The 16,851-nt window shown below is 46.9% G+C and overlaps 1 protein-coding gene across 3 annotated transcripts in view; it reads right to left on the bottom strand.

The window, feature by feature from the left end:
• Positions 1–16,851, bottom strand: part of ELL (elongation factor for RNA polymerase II) — a 388,638-nt gene that overhangs the window by 148,716 nt on the left and 223,071 nt on the right. For 2 of the 3 annotated variants that reach the window (XM_063914738.1, XM_063914737.1), the window contains exon 4: positions 14,734–14,897. In XM_063914738.1, coding sequence (XP_063770808.1) covers positions 14,734–14,897 — 164 coding nt within the window. Of the gene's footprint in view, positions 1–14,733; positions 14,898–14,977; positions 15,065–16,851 lie in introns of those variants that run through there. The other variant, XM_063914739.1, reaches the window with a different exon arrangement.

Here is a 16,851-nt window from a genome sequence, read left to right as displayed (position 1 = left end):
ACTTGTGGCCCTGAACTAGGCAGAGGAGTCTGTCTGCCAACTGCCTTTGCAGCCAAGTCTGCTACACTGCCTGCTGCAGCTGCTGTGTCTTTTGACTATTTGCAGAGAGCTGAGCGGACATGTCTGCCATCATGGATTTCATAGAAACTAACCAGGATGGCTTTTGAACCTCCTCCCCAGCTGCCTCACTAACTTAGGAGGACTGGCTACATTGTTCACATGAGAGGGAACCAGCCACTGAGGGGGGAGAATCTGATATTACATACCATGCATAATTGGTGTTTTACCAGGTTTATAGGAGACAAAAACACACACAAAACCACAGACAAGGATATAGCAAGCCTGCCCAGACTGGAATGTGAGTAGGAGACCCAAAGAGAAAAGGACCAGCACACCAAGTTTAGCAGACTCGGTAAGACTGCAGGCTGTATATTACACTGAGTTTGGTGTAAACACTGGAGGTTGTCCCTTTTTTTATGTATACTAGTGATACTCGCCCTTACTAGCACCCCTGTACCAGTTTCCTGCGTATCTGGAGTGTCCCTGGAGGAGCTGTGTGCCGTGCTGCTGGAAGAAGGGGAAGGCGCCAGGAAGCTGCTGGTTCTATTCTGAGTTAGCTCCACCCCCTGTAATGGCGCCAGGGCTATGCATCTTTTTTTATACCTTTTAAAAGAAACTGAAGAAAAATCCTCCAGAGCTCCAGTGTGCATCCTCTCCTGAGGGCACAATATTCTAAACTGGCTGTGGGAGGGGGCATAGATGGGAGGAGCCAGCACACCCAGTTGAAGAAATTTAAAGTGCACCGCCTCCTTTGGACCCCATCTATACCTCCATTGTACTAAGTGACCCCAGTATCCCTTATTGATGCTAGAGAAATTTGCAATAGTAGTGCAAAATATTTCTAATTTAATTGTGCAAATCTAAGGTACACAGTGTGCAAATTTAACGCCTTTTGCAAACTCTCACCTAACTGAATTCCCCCGAGACACAGCTTCTTAGAAAAATTACTTTTGTTTTTTTAAAAGGCATCACCGTTTCTGCAGCGCTATACAAGGACTATACATAGTAACACCGCAGCGTGACTTACTACGATTACAATACAGTGTACATTAGTATATCTAGGACCAACATACCGCAAAGAAAATTAGAAAAAAAATATGACAGACTAGGTAAGACGAAGACACAAGGCAGGGTAGTGCAACTACCTAGCTCACTTGATGATCCTGTAACCAATGTAAAGGCATACATACTGTATTACATTGCGGAGCAGGGCATGGAGACAGACAAGACAAGCACTGGGACATGGACAGTGAACATGGACAACAAAAGCAAATATAGGACTCTGCCCATGAGAGCTTACAAACGAAGGGATGAATAGTTGGACTATGAAATGGATAGAGAAGCAGGTCAGAGATGGAGAGGTCAGTGAGACTTAAGAGAAGGGCTGGTAGGCTTTACTACAGTGGGTCCCAAATGCAATCTTCAAAGCAACCCAACAGTTCAGGTTTTAAGCATATCCATGCTAAGGCACAAGTGACTTACTTTGTATCTCAGTCAGTACGATTATTACACCTGTGCACAAGCAGGGATATCCCTAAAACCTGGACTGTTGGGGTGCCTTGAGGATACATTTTGGGTACTACTGCTTTAATGAAAAGGTGTGCTTTTGAAGTTGATCTGATTTGAGGTGACAAACTGTGGAAGAGCGTAAGGGTGCATGGGTAAGAATTCTGTTGTCATCAGGTGTGGAAAAACCATATCCTAGAGATGTTGCAGAGGTGGAAATGGCAGAAGTGACATATTTTGAATGTCAGGTGGGAAGGAGGAGAATACCAAGTCAAGGAAGACCTCTAATAAGCAGATTTGAGTAATAGCAGAGAGGGAGAAGTTATCAATAGGAAGAGTTGGCAAGGTGAGGGGAAAACAAATTAGTGGTTTAGGTCATATTTTGTTTGCGATAGTGCTGGGACATCCACGATAATACAGCAGAAAGGCAAGAGGTTGTGGGGTAAGACATATTAGAGAATCATGGACATTGGAGAACAAAAAGATGAGGTTAGAAAAGAAAAGGGCTAAGGACAGACAACTGAGTGACACAGGTACTGGGGGGGTTTGAACCAAGGTAGAGAAATAAAATAAAAATGACGATCGAGATAAGGGAACCATGAAAGGCCTAGGCTGCACAACTATTCCCCAGTGATGGACGGAAGGGAGGGGAAGGTATTGGAGACTGGAGAGGGAGGAGATTATCAGGGACATGCAGGGAGGTAAATGGCTGAGGAGGCACTGACAAGTACCAGATTCAGATTTATACACAATACATGAGCCCGAAAGTTCATGTGGGCATTATACACAGGTGGAAATTTGTCGAGTTTAATAAGAGAGTGCAGAAAAGGTAGGCAGGTGAGGCACTGCCTCACTTGTACGACTTTTTACTCCAGAGTTTTTACTATAAAAATCACCAGAATAATAAAAATAGTTTTTTGTATTTTTCATAAAATATGTATTTTTCATAAAATATATATTTTATATATATATATATATATATATATATATATATATATATATATATATATATATATATATATATATATATATATTTTTTTTTTTTAATTTAAAACTCTGGAGAATACTGGAGTATGACAGGAAAGGCTCTGCCTCACTGGAGATTGCATAAATTATGTCAAGGCAGAGAGGGAGGAGCTTAAGGACTAATGATGCAGTTGATGCTGCAAAGGATGGCTGATACAGTGAAGAGCAGAGCCTTAAAAAAAGATTGCACAGCATGGGTTAGGGCAGAGGTGTAGAAGGAGTATGAATTTGAAATGGAGGAAAATAAGAATTTACTTACCGATAATTCTATTTCTCGGAGTCCGTAGTGGATGCTGGGGTTCCTGAAAGGACCATGGGGAATAGCGGCTCCGCAGGAGACAGGGCACAAAAAGTAAAGCTTTAGGATCAGGTGGTGTGCACTGGCTCCTCCCCCTATGACCCTCCTCCAAGCCTCAGTTAGGATACTGTGCCCGGACGAGCGTACACAATAAGGAAGGATTTATGAATCCCGGGTAAGACTCATACCAGCCACACCAATCACACTGTACAACCTGTGATCTGAACCCAGTTAACAGTATGATAACAGCGGAGCCTCTGAAAGATGGCTCACAACAATAATAACCCGATTTTTGTAACTATGTACAAGTATTGCAGATAATCCGCACTTGGGATGGGCGCCCAGCATCCACTACGGACTCCGAGAAATAGAATTATCGGTAAGTAAATTCTTATTTTCTCTATCGTCCTAGTGGATGCTGGGGTTACCGAAAGGACCATGGGGATTATACCAAAGCTCCCAAACGGGCGGGAGAGTGCGGATGACTCTGCAGCACCGAATGAGAGAACTCCAGGTCCTCCTTAGCCAGGTTATCAAATTTGTAGGATTTTACAAACGTGTTTGCCCCTGACTAAATAGCCGCTCGGCAAAGTTGTAAAGCCGAGACCCCTCGGGCAGCCGCCCAAGATGAGCCCACCTTCCTTGTGGAATGGGCATTTACATATTTTGGCTGTGGCAGGCCTGCCACAGAATGTGCAAGCTGAATTGTATTACACATCCAACTAGCAAAAGTCTGCTTAGAAGCAAGAGCACCCAGTTTGTTGGGTGCATACAGGATAACAGCAAGTCAGTTTTCCTGACTCCAGCCGTCCTGGAACCTATATTTTCAGGGCCCTGACCACATCTAGCAACTTGGAGTCCTCCAAGTCCCTAGTAGGCGCAAGACACCACAATAAGCTGGTTCAGGTGAAACACTGACACCACCTTAGGGAGAGAACTGGGGACGAGTCCGCAGCTCTGCCCTGTCCGAATGGACAAACAGATATGGGCTTTTTTGAGAAAAAAACCACCAATTTGACACTCGCCTGGTCCAGGCCAGGTCCAAGAGCATGTTCACTTTTCATGTGAGATGCTTCAAATCCACAGATTTGACTGGTTTTAAACCAATGTGTTTTGAGGAATCCCAGAACTACGTTGAGATCCCACAGTGCCACTGGAGGCACCAAAGGGGGTTGTATATGCAATACTCCCTTGACAAACTTCTGGACTTCAGGAACTGAAGCCAATTCTATCTGGAAGAAAAATCGACAGGGCCGAAATTTGAACCTTAATGGACCCCAATTTGAGGCCCATAGACACTCCTGTTTGCAGGAAATGCAGGAATCGACCGAGTTGAAATTTCTTCGTGGGGCCTTCCTGGCCTCACACCACGCAACATATTTTCGCCACATGTGGTGATAATGTTGTGCGGTCACCTCCTTTCTGGCTTTGACCAGGGTAGGAATGACCTCTTCCTGAATGCCTTTTCCCTTAGGATCCGGCGTTCCACCGCCATGCCGTCAAACGCAGCTGCGGTAAGTCTTGGAACAGACATGGTACTTGCTGAAACAAGTCCCTTCTTAGCGGCAGAGGCCATAAGTCCTCTGTGAGCATCTCTTGAAGTTCCGGGTACCAAGTCCTTCTTGGCCAATCCGGAGCCATGAGTATAGTTCTTACTCCTCTACGTCTTATAATTCTCAGTACCTTAGGTATGAAAAGCAGAGGATGGAACACATACACCGACTGGTACACCCACGGTGTTACCAGAACGTCCACAGCTATTGCCTGAGGGTCTCTTAACCTGGCGCAATACCTGTCCCGTTTTTTGTTCAGACGGGACGCCATCATGTCCACCTTTGGTAATTCCCAACGGTTTACAATCATGTGGAAAACTTCCCCATGAAGTTCCCACTCTGCCGGGTGGAGGTCGTGCCTACTGAGGAAGTCTGCTTCCCAGTTTCCATTCCCGGGATGAAACACTGCTGACAGTGCTATCACATGATTTTCCGCCCAGCGAAAAGTCCTTGCAGTTTTTGCCACTGCCCTCCTGCTTCTTGTGCCGCCCTGTCTATTTACGTGGGCGACTGCCGTGATGTTTTATCCCACTGGATCAATACCGGCTGACCTTGAAGCAGAGGTCTTGCTAAGCTTAGAGCATTATAAATTTACCCTTAGCTATATTTATGTGGAGAAAAGTCTCCAGACTTGATCACACTCCCAGGAAATTTTTTCCTTGTGTGACTGTTCCCCAGCCTCTCGGGCTGGCCTCCGTGGTCACCAACATCCAAAACTGAATGCCGAATCTGCGGCCCTCTAGAAGATGAGCACTCTGTAACCACCACAGGAGAGACACCCTTGTCCTTGGATATAGGGTTATCCGCTGATGCATCTGAAGATGCGATCCGGACCATTTGTCCAGCAGATCCCACTGAAAAGTTCTTGCATGAAATCTGCCGACTGGAATTGCTTCGAAGGAAGTCACCATTTTTTTTACCATGGCCCTTGTGCAATGATGCACTGATTTTAGGAGGTTCCTGACTAGCTCGGATAACTCCCTGGCTTTCTCTTCCGGGAGAAACACCTTTTTCTGGACTGTGTCCAGAATCATCCCTAAGCACAGGAGACTTGTTGTCGGGATCAGCTGCGATTTTGGAATATTTAGAATCCACCCCTGCTGTTGTAACAGTATCCGAGATAGTGCTACTCCGACCTCCAACTGTTCCCTGGACTTTGCCCTTATCAGGAGATCGTCCAAGTAAGGGATAATTAAGACGCCTTTTCTTCGAAGAAGAACCATCATTTCGGCCATTACCTTGGTAAAGACCCGGGGTGCCGTGGACAATCCAAACGGCAGCGTCTGAAACTGATAGTGACAGTTCTGTACCACGAACCTGAGGTACCCTTAGTGATAAGGGCAAATTTGGGACATGGAGGTAAGCATCCCTGATGTCTCGGGACACCATATAGTCCCCTTCTTCCCGGTTCGTTATCACTGCTCTGAGTGACTCCATCTTGATTTGAACCTTTGTAAGTGTTCAAATTTTTTTTAGATTTAGAATAGGTCTCACCTAGCCTTCTGGCTTCAGTACCACAATATAGTGTGGAATAATACCCCTTTTCTTGTTGTAGGAGGGGTAATTTAATTATCACCTGCTGGGAATACAGCTCGTGAATTGTTTCCCATACTGCCTCCTTGTCGGAGGGAGACCTTGGTAAAGCAGACTTCAGGAGCCTGCGCAGGGGAAACGTCTCGACATTCCAATCTGTACCCCTGGGATACTACTTGTAGGATCCAGGGGTCCTGTACGGTCTCAGCGTCATGCTGAGAGTTTGTCAGAAGCGGTGGAACGCTTCTGTTCCTGGGAATGGGCTGCCTGCTGCAGTCTTCTTCCCTTTCCTCTATCCCTGGGCAGATATGACTCTTATAGGGACGAAAGGACTGAAGCTGAAAAGACGGTGTCTTTTTCTGCAGAGATGTGACTTAGGGTAAAAACGGTGGATTTTCCAGCAGTTGCCGTGGCCACCAGGTCCGATGGACCGACCCCAAATAACTCCTCTTCCTTTATACGGCAATACACCTTTGTGCCGTTTGGAATCTGCATCACCTGACCACTGTCGTGTCCATAAACATCTTCTGGCAGATATGGACATCGCACTTACTCTTGATGCCAGAGTGCAAATATCCCTCTGTGCATCTCGCATATATAGAAATGCATCCTTTAAATGCTCTATAGTCAATAAAATACTGTCCCTGTCAAGGGTATCAATATTTTTAGTCAGGGAATCCGACCAAGCCACCCCAGCTCTGCACATCCAGGCTGAGGCGATCGCTGGTCGCAGTATAACACCAGTATGTGTGTATATACTTTTTATGATATTTTCCAGCCTCCTGTCAGCTGGCTCCTTGAGGACGGCCCTATCTATAGCCGGTACCGCCACTTGTACTGATAAGCGTGTGAGCGCCTTATCCACCCTAAGGGGTGTTTCCCAACGCGCCCTAACTTCTGGCGGGAAAGGGTATACCGCCCATATTTTCTATCGGGGGGAACCCATGCATCATCACACACTTCATTTAATTTATCTGATTCAGGAAAAACTACGGTAGTTTTTTCACATCCCACATAATACCCTCTTTTGTGGTACTTGTAGTATCAGAAATATGTAACACCTCCTTCATTGCCCTTAACGTGTGGCCCTAATAAGGAATACGTTTGTTTATTCACCGTCGACACTGGATTCAGTGTCCCTGTCTGTGTCTGTGTCGACCGACTAAAGTAAACGGGCGTTTTAAAACCCCTGACGGTGTTTTTGAGACGTCTGGACCGGTACTAATTGTTTGTCGGCCGTCTCATGTCGTCAACCGACCTTGCCGCGTGTTGACATTATCACGTAATTCCCTAAATAAGCCATCCATTCCGGTGTCGACTCCCTAGAGAGTGACATCACCATTACAGGCAATTGCTCCGCCTCCACACCAACATCGTCCTCATACATGTCGACACACGTACCGACACACAGCACACACACAGGGAATGCTCTGATAGAGGACAGGACCTACTAGCCCTTTGGAGAGACAGAGGGAGAGTTTGCCAGCACACACCAAAAACGCTATAATTATATATGGACAACCTTATATAAGTGTTTTCCCTTATAGCATCTTTTTTATATATTTTTAACGCCAAATTAGTGCCCCCCCTCTCTGTTTTAACCCTGTTTCTGTAGTGCAGTGCAGGGGAGAGCCTGGGAGCCTTCCCTCCAGCCTGTGAGGGAAAATGGCGCTGTGTGCTGAGGAGATAGGCCCCGCCCCTTTTTCGGCGGCCTCGTCTCCCGCTCTTAACGGATTCTGGCAGGGGTTAAATATCTCCATATAGCCCCCGGAGGCTATATGTGAGGTATTTTTAGCCAAAAATAGGTTTTCATTGCCTCCCAGGGCGCCCCCCTCCCAGCGCCCTGCACCCTCAGTGACTGCCGTGTGAAGTGTGCTGAGAGGAAATGGCGCACAGCTGCAGTGCTGTGCGCTACCTTAAGAAGACTGAGGAGTCTTCATGCCGCCGATTCTGGACCTTCTTCTTGTTTCAGCATCTGCAAGGGGGCCGGCGGCGAGGCTCCGGTGACCATCCAGGCTGTACCTGTGATCGTCCCTCTGGAGCTAATGTCCAGTAGCCAAAGAAGCCAATCCATCCTGCACGCAGGTGAGTTCACTTCTTCTCCCCTAAGTCCCTCGTTGCAGTGATCCTGTTGCCAGCAGGACTCACTGTAAAATAAAAAACCTAAGCTAAACTTTTCTAAGCAGCTCTTTAGGAGAGCCACCTAGATTGCACCCTTCTCGGCCGGGCACAAAAATCTAACTGAGGCTTGGAGGAGGGTCATAGGGGGAGGAGCCAGTGCACACCACCTGATCCTAAAGCTTTACTTTTTGTGCCCTGTCTCCTGCGGAGCCGCTATTCCCCATGGTCCTTTCAGGAACCCCAGCATCCACTAGGACGATAGAGAAACAAGTGTTAAATGAGATCTCCTCTAGCACGGAGCATAGGCCCTCGTTTAGCATGGATTGCATTAATAAAGCTGCTTGCAGGCATCTTTGTAAATGCGATCCATACTAATGCAAATGCAGTAAGAGGTGTTAAACACTTCCATGATGCATTTGCAATCGGAGCCTGGATAAACATGACTACTGATGGTCAGCTTACTCAGACTGGCCATTGCATGGGGCCTTGAGAGGCCAAGATATCTGCAACGGAGATGCAAAACTTGGCCTTGCCACCCCTGTTTGCAGAAATGCCGACCGTCTCCACCCCCCAAATGCCTCTGCCTGTCAATCATGCAGAGGCTGTTGCAAAAATGCAAGCCACACACAGGGCCTGCTCTGCAAATACACGTAACGGGTCCTGCGCATTTTACCCGATAATCAGAAAACCACGCAGGCGATCGCACAAGCAATCCATGTTGAATCAGGGGCACTGCGTGTGAGCTTAGAATGCCAGAGTTGAGGTATAGATTGTTGCCAATGGCTGTTAGTCTGTCAAAGTCAAGGGTGGAGTGCGAAAATAAGAATTTACTTACCGATAATTCTATTTCTCGTAGTCCGTAGTGGATGCTGGGGACTCCGTCAGGACCATGGGGATTAGCGGCTCCGCAGGAGACAGGGCACAAAAGTAAAAGCTTTTAGGATCAGGTGGTGTGCACTGGCTCCTCCCCCTATGACCCTCCTCCAAGCCTCAGTTAGGATACTGTGCCCGGACGAGCGTACACAATAAGGAAGGATTTTGAATCCCGGGTAAGACTCATTACCAGCCACACCAATCACACCGTACAACCTGTGATCTGAACCCAGTTAACAGCATGATAACAGCGGAGCCTCTGAAAAGATGGCTCACAACAATAATAACCCGATTTTTGTAACAATAACTATGTACAAGTATTGCAGACAATCCGCACTTGGGATGGGCGCCCAGCATCCACTACGGACTACGAGAAATAGAATTATCGGTAAGTAAATTCTTATTTTCTCTGACGTCCTAAGTGGATGCTGGGGACTCCGTCAGGACCATGGGGATTATACCAAAGCTCCCAAACGGGCGGGAGAGTGCGGATGACTCTGCAGCACCGAACGAGAGAACTCCAGGTCCTCCACAGCCAGGGTATCAAATTTGTAGAATTTTGCAAACGTGTTTGCCCCTGACCAAGTAGCAGCTCGGCAAAGTTGTAAAGCCGAGACCCCTCGGGCAGCCGCCCAAGATGAGCCCACCTTCCTTGTGGATTGGGCATTTACAGATTTTGGCTGTGGCAGGCCTGCCACAGAATGTGCGAGCTGAATTGTACTACAAATTCAACGAGCAATCGTCTGCTTAGAAGCAGGAGCACCCAGCTTGTTGGGTGCATAAAGTATAAACAGCGAGTCAGACTTTCCGACTCCAGCCGTCCTGGAACATATATTTTCAGGGCCCTGACAACGTCTAGCAACTTGGAGTCCTCCAAGTCCCTAGTATCCGCAGGTACCACAATAGGTTGGTTCAGGTGAAACGCTGACACCACCTTAGGAAGAAACTGGGGACGAGTCCGCAGTTCTGCCCTGTCCGAATGGAAAATCAGATATGGGCTTTTGTAAGACAAAGCCACCAATTCTGACACTCGCCTGGCCGAGGCCAGGGCCAACCGCATGGTCACTTTCCATGTGAGATATTTAAAATCCACAGATTTGAGCGGTTCAAACCAATGTGATTTGAGGAATCCCAACACTACGTTGAGATCCCACGGTGCCACTGGAGGCACAAAAGGGGCTGTATATGCAATACTCCCTTAACAAACGTCTGGACTTCAGGAACTGAAGCCAATTCTTTGTGGAAGAAAATCGACAGGGCCGAAATCTGAACCTTAATGGACCCCAATTTGAGGCCCATAGACACTCCTGTCTTCAGGAAATGCAGGAATCGACCGAGTTAAAATTCCTCCGTGGGGGCCCTCCTGGCCTCACACCACGCAACAATTTTTCGCCAAATACGGTGATAATGTTGTGCGGTCCCCTCCTTCCTGGGTTTGATCAGGATAGGAATGACTTCCTCCGGAATGCCTTTTTCCTTCAGGATCCGGCGTTCAACCGCCATGCCGTCAAACGCAGCCGCGGTAAGTCTTGGAACAGACAGGGTCCCTGCTGAAGCAGGTCCCTTCTTAGCGGCAGAGGCCATGAGTCCTCTGTGAGCATCTCTTGAAGTTCCGGGTACCAAGTCCTTCTTGGCCAATCCAGAGCCACGAGTATAGTTCTTACTCCTCTCCGTCTTATAATTCTCAGTACCTTGTGTATGAGAGGCAGAGGAGGGAACACATACACTGACTGGTACACCCACGGTGTTACCAGAGCGTCCACAGCTATTGCCTGAGGGTCTCTTGACCTGGCGCAATACCTGTCCAGTTTTTTGTTCAGGCGGGACGCCATCATGTCCACCTTTGGTCTTTCCCAATGGTTCACAATCATGTGGAAGACTTCCCGATGAAGTCCCCACTCTCCCGGGCGTCGGAATGAACACTGCTAACAGTGCTATCACCTGATTTTCCGCCCAGCGAAGAATCCTTGCAGTTTCTGCTATTGCCCTTCTGCTTCTTGTGCCGCCCTGTCTGTTTACGTGGGCGACTGCCGTGATGTTGTCCCACTGGATCAATACCGGCTGACCTTGAAGCAGAGGTCTTGCTAAGCTTAGAGCATTGTAACTTGCCCCTAGCTCCAGTATATTTATGTGGAGATAATTCTCCAGACTTGATCACACTCCCTGGAAATTTTTTCCCTGTGTGACTGCTCCCCTTGGAGACAGGGTTATCCGCTGATGCATCTGAAGATGCGATCCGGACCAGTTTTCCAGCAGATCCCACTGAAAAGTTCTTGCGTGAAAACTGCCGAATGGAATCGCTTCGTAAGAAGCCACCATTTTTCCCAGGACCCTTGTGCAATGATGCACTGACACTTTTCCTGGTTTTAGGAGGTTCCTGACTAGCTCGGATAACTCCCTGGCTTTCTTCTCCGGGAGAAACACTCTTTTCTGGACTGTGTCCAGAATCATCCCTAGGAACAGCCGATGTGTCGTCGGAAACAACTGCGGTTTTGGAATATTTAGAATCCACCCGTGCTGTCGTAGAACTACTTGAGATAGTGCTACTCCGACCTCCAACTGTTCTCTGGACCTTGCTCTTATCAGGAGGTCGTCCATTTTCTTTGAAGAAGAATCATCATTTCGGCCATTACCTTGGTAAAGACCCGGGGTGCCGCGGACAATCCAAACGGCAGCGTCTGAAACTGATAGTGACAGTTCTGTACCACGAACCTGAGGTACCCTTGGTGAGAAGGGCAAATTGGGACATGGAGGTAAGTATCCCTGATGTCCCTGGGACACCCTATAGTCCCCTTCTTCCTGGTTCGCTATCACTGCTCTGAGTGACTCCATCTTGATTTGAACCTTTGTAAGTGTTCAAATATTTCAGATTTAGAATAGGTCTCACCGAGCCTTCTGGCTTCAGTACCACAACATAGTGTGGAATAATACCCCTTTCCTTGTTGTAGGAGGGGTACTTTGATTATCACCTGCTGGGAATACAGCTTGTGAATGGTTTCCAATACTGCCTCCCTGTCGGAGGGAGACGTTGGTAAAGCAGACTTCAGGAACCTGCGAGGGGGAAACGTCTCGACTTTCCAATCTGTACCCCTGGGATACTACTTGTAGGATCCAGGGGTCCTGTACGGCCCCAGCGTCATGCTGAGAAACTTGGCAGAAGCGGCGGAGGGCTTCTGTTCCTGGGAATGGGCTGCCTGCTGCAGTCTTCTTCCCTTTCCTCTATCCCTGGGCAGATATGACTCTTATGGGGACGAAAGGACTGAGGCTGAAAAGACGGTGTCTTTTTCTGCAGAGATGTGACTTAGGGTAAAAACGGTGGATTTTCCAGCAGTTGCCGTGGCCACCAGGTCCGATGGACCGACCCCAAATAACTCCTCCCCTTTATACGGCAATACTTCTTTGTGCCGTTTGGAATCTGCATCACCTGACCACTGTCGTGTCCATAAACATCTTCTGGCAGATATGGACATCGCACTTACTCTTGATGCCAGAGTGCAAATATCCCTCTGTGCATCTCGCATATATAGAAATGCATCCTTTAAATGCTCTATAGTCAATAAAATACTGTCCCTGTCAAGGGTATCAATATTTTTAGTCAGGGAATCCGACCAAGCCACCCCAGCTCTGCACATCCAGGCTGAGGCGATCGCTGGTCGCAGTATAACACCAGTATGTGTGTATATACTTCTTAGGATATTTTCCTTGAGGGCGGCCCTATCTGGAGACGGTACCGCCACTTGTTTTGATAAGCGTGTGAGCGCCTTATCCACCCTAAGGGGTGTTTCCCAACGCGCCCTAACTTCTGGCGGGAAAGGGTATACCGCCAATAATTTTCTATCGGGGGAAACCCACGCATCATCACACACTTCATTTAATTTATCTGATTCAGGAAAAACTACAGGTAGTTTTTTCACACCCCACATAATACCCTTTTTTGTGGTACTTGTAGTATCAGAAATATGTAACACCTCCTTCATTGCCCTTAACAAGTAACGTGTGGCCCTAAAGGAAAATACATTTGTTTCTTCACCGTCGACACTGGAGTCAGTGTCCGTGTCTGTGTCGACCGACTGAGGTAAATGGGCGTTTTAAAGCCCCTGACGGTGTTTGAGACGCCTGGGCAGGTACTATTTTGTTTGCCGGCCGTCTCTGTTGACATTATCACGTAATTCCTTGAATAAGCCATCCATTCCGGTGTCGACTCCCTAGAGAGTGACATCACCATTACAGGCAATTGCTCCGCCTCCTCACCAACATCGTCCTTATACATGTCGACACACGTACCGACACACAGCACACACACAGGGAATGCTCTGATAGAGGACAGGACCCCACTAGCCCTTTGGGGAGACAGAGGGAGAGTTTGCCAGCACACACCAAAAACGCTATAATTATACAGGGACAACCTTTATATAAGTGTTTTTCCCTTATAGCATTTTAATATATATAGTCATATCGCCAAATAAGTGCCCCCCCTCTCTGTTTTAACCCTGTTTCTGTAGTGCAGTGCAGGGGAGAGCCTGGGAGCCTTCCCACCAGCATTTCTGTGAGGGAAAATGGCGCTGTGTGCTGAGGAGAATAGGCCCCGCCCCCTTTTCGGCGGGCTTCTTCTCCCGTTTTTCTGTGACCTGGCAGGGGTTAAATACATCCATATAGCCCCCAGGGGCTATATGTGATGTATTTTTAGCCAGAATAAGGTACTATCATTGCTGCCCAGGGCGCCCCCCCCAGCGCCCTGCACCCTCAGTGACCGCTGCTATGAAGTGTGCTGACAACAATGGCGCACAGCTGCAGTGCTGTGCGCTACCTTATGAAGACTGAAAAGTCTTCTGCCGCCGGTTTCTGGACCTCTTCATTTTTCGGCATCTGCAAGGGGGTCGGCGGCGCGGCTCCGGGACGAACCCCAGGGTGAGACCTGTGTTCCGACTCCCTCTGGAGCTAATGGTGTCCAGTAGCCTAAGAAGCCAATCCATCCTGCACGCAGGTGAGTTCACTTCTCTCCCCTAAGTCCCTCGATGCAGTGAGCCTGTTGCCAGCAGGACTCACTGAAAATAAAAAACCTAACAAAACTTTTACTCTAAGCAGCTCTTTAGGAGAGCCACCTAGATTGCACCCTTCTCGGCCGGGCACAAAAATCTAACTGAGGCTTGGAGGAGGGTCATAGGGGGAGGAGCCAGTGCACACCACCTGATCCTAAAAGCTTTTACTTTTGTGCCCTGTCTCCTGCGGAGCCGCTAATCCCCATGGTCCTGACGGAGTCCCCAGCATCCACTTAGGACGTCAGAGAAAATCATGTTGTAGAATGAAATAGCATGGTCAGGCCAGGAGAGGGTGGAGATAATCCAGTGTGGAGGAGAAAAGGGCAGGATAATGGCATCAAGGTTGTGCTTAGTAAGAGTAACCTTGGGAGAGGAAGGCTAAAGAGGAGAAAGTAACTGCCACAGACCATGATGGCACGGTTAGTGAAAAGCAGACATGACTGAGTTGGGAGAAGACTAGATCCTGGATATGACTGCTAGAGTGGGAGGATGTCCACAGAGTACAGTTAAGAAGGAGCGTAGTTTGGGAACAACAGCAAGGTGGGATTGTCAAATATGTCACTAAAGACGCCCAGTATAAGGGATGGAAGGTAAGGGGAGAGAAAATGGGACAGACAGAGAATCAAATGATTAGACCACAGTGCCATAAGTGTATAGCCTTTAAGGATTCAGGCAAAAGAACCAATTTGAAACTATAGAAAATAAAAAAAAAACACACACATACCTCCATACCGGCCACCCATTTTGATGACTATGGCACTCCTGCTCTTGTTCTCCTCCTCAGCCTGCGCCATGCTCTGCCGCGCTTTCTGATAGGAATCGTCTGTGGCACATACAGTGATTTTATCCTGGATGCTGCCCAGACAGTCCAGCGTGATATTTCCATTGCTAGGGTGAAAGTTTTTGAGGTTACAAAAACAAACATACAATAAATCACATAAAAGGTGCAATTCTAAAAGGTTACCTACTTGGTCTTCACTTTCTGCATAATTAACCATACAGGATACAATGATATAAAGATACGGATTCTTTGCTAAAAAGGATGATGTACAATTTTCAGAAAGCAAGACTGAGAGAATAGCTGATTACATGTTGTAAAAGTGATCACAGCAAGGAAGCCAAATGGTTTCTGCAAAGCACCAATTAGGTGGGCCAAATATTTCTCATTTGACGATTGCTTTCAGGTTGTGCCTAAGGGCAAGTTATTTATAAAGACACGGGGGGTTAGAAGACTCCCAAGTGCTGATCCAGGTAAACAAGTTGTTAGCAACACTACTCAGAATGAGCTCTATGGGACTTAAGTAATGCTAGGGGCACAGCGATAACATCCAGGCCCACTGCATCAGTAGCTATGACATTTATCTCCTATGCTACAACAATTATCTAAGTCTTTGAAAAACTAATATGTCAGAAATTTAACCTATAAAACAACTTAAAGGATTAGTAAATCCAAAAAAATCTAGCTAGCAGGCGTAAGGAACAGACATACATTCAGAGCTTGAAATAAATTTTCAATTTCACATGGGACTAATATTTGCTCAATGCACTCAAGTAAAAGTTACCACTTATCAACTATTTCAGACTGAGGAGAGGCAGGTTGCAACTGAATCACTGACATGAAGTGCATGTAGAAATCCCTCACTCCAAGACCCCAAGGCAAGTTCGGCTTTCTGCACACACTGTCCCCAAGCTCACGAATGTATAGATTGTACACAACTCACTCGCATCTTTTCTGGTGGTTAAAAGGTGTAAATATTTGCATGTACGCAAAGTTTAACAACGACGTGTAGACAAAACTGTGAGCTACGAATTGCGCTTACACAGACACAATTCTGTTCTCCGAAAATCTCCTGCACCAAAGACACATTTAAGACAGAGCATAAGAATGGTGCGGTCATACAATTCATACACGCAGTGTGGGTGCAATGGCAGCTGACCTGAATAAAACTCTGAATCGTCCCCTTTATTTCAAATAACTTCAGTTATTAGGTGCTCCTCATATTCACAATGAGTAGTTTTAAAAATGCTATTAATTCGGATTGTATTTTAGAGGCAGTAAACCTTAAAACACATAATATTATTAATTAACAGTTTCTTATATAGTGCAGCAAATTCCATTGCACTTTACAACTGGACACTACGATAGGACAAAACTGGGTAATAAACAGGGCCCTGCTCACAATCTTACAATTTATGGGGAAATATGCACTCCGGTCCACAATATAACCTCTGAGAATGTGTTAACTTCTCAGTATATAAGCCTGGAGTGTGCATTTAAGGTAGTTATTTTATTATTATTACCCTTTATTTATATGGCGCCACAAGGGTTCTGCAGCGCCCAATTACAGAATACATAAACAAATAATCAAACAGGAAAACAGCAACTTACAGTTGACGACAATATAGGACAAGTACAGGGTAAATAAACATAGCTACATCAGCAGATAACACTGGAATAAGTATCAGGTGGCAGAAGACTGCTGGATTTGGTGCAGTTTAATAATCTTCAAGTAAGAAAAAGGATAAGTACGTGGGAAGAGGGCCCTACTCGTGAGAGCTTACTTTCTAAAGGGGAGGAGTAAACAGACAGGGCTGACACAGGTGGGGTACATAGAGAGCGTGGAACAGAGGGTTAGGATGATATTTGGCTGGGTTTGGTGAAAAAGTGGGTCTTGGGAGCCCGTTTGGTTTTGTAGAGAGGTGGAGAGTCTGAGGGGCAGAGGTAGTGAATTCCAGAGAAGTGGTGCAGCACGTGAAAAATCTTGGAGGTAGGAGTGGGAGGAAGTAATCCTTAGGCAGGAGAGTCGGCGTGCATTAGCAGAGCTAAGAGAACGGGTGGGAG

The sequence above is a fragment of the Pseudophryne corroboree genome, chromosome 1 (genome assembly GCF_028390025.1).
Source record: "Pseudophryne corroboree isolate aPseCor3 chromosome 1, aPseCor3.hap2, whole genome shotgun sequence".
Classification (NCBI taxonomy): Eukaryota; Metazoa; Chordata; class Amphibia; order Anura; family Myobatrachidae; genus Pseudophryne; species Pseudophryne corroboree.
Note: the sequence above shows the minus strand (reverse complement) of the source record. Positions and strands in the feature narration are given on the sequence as shown.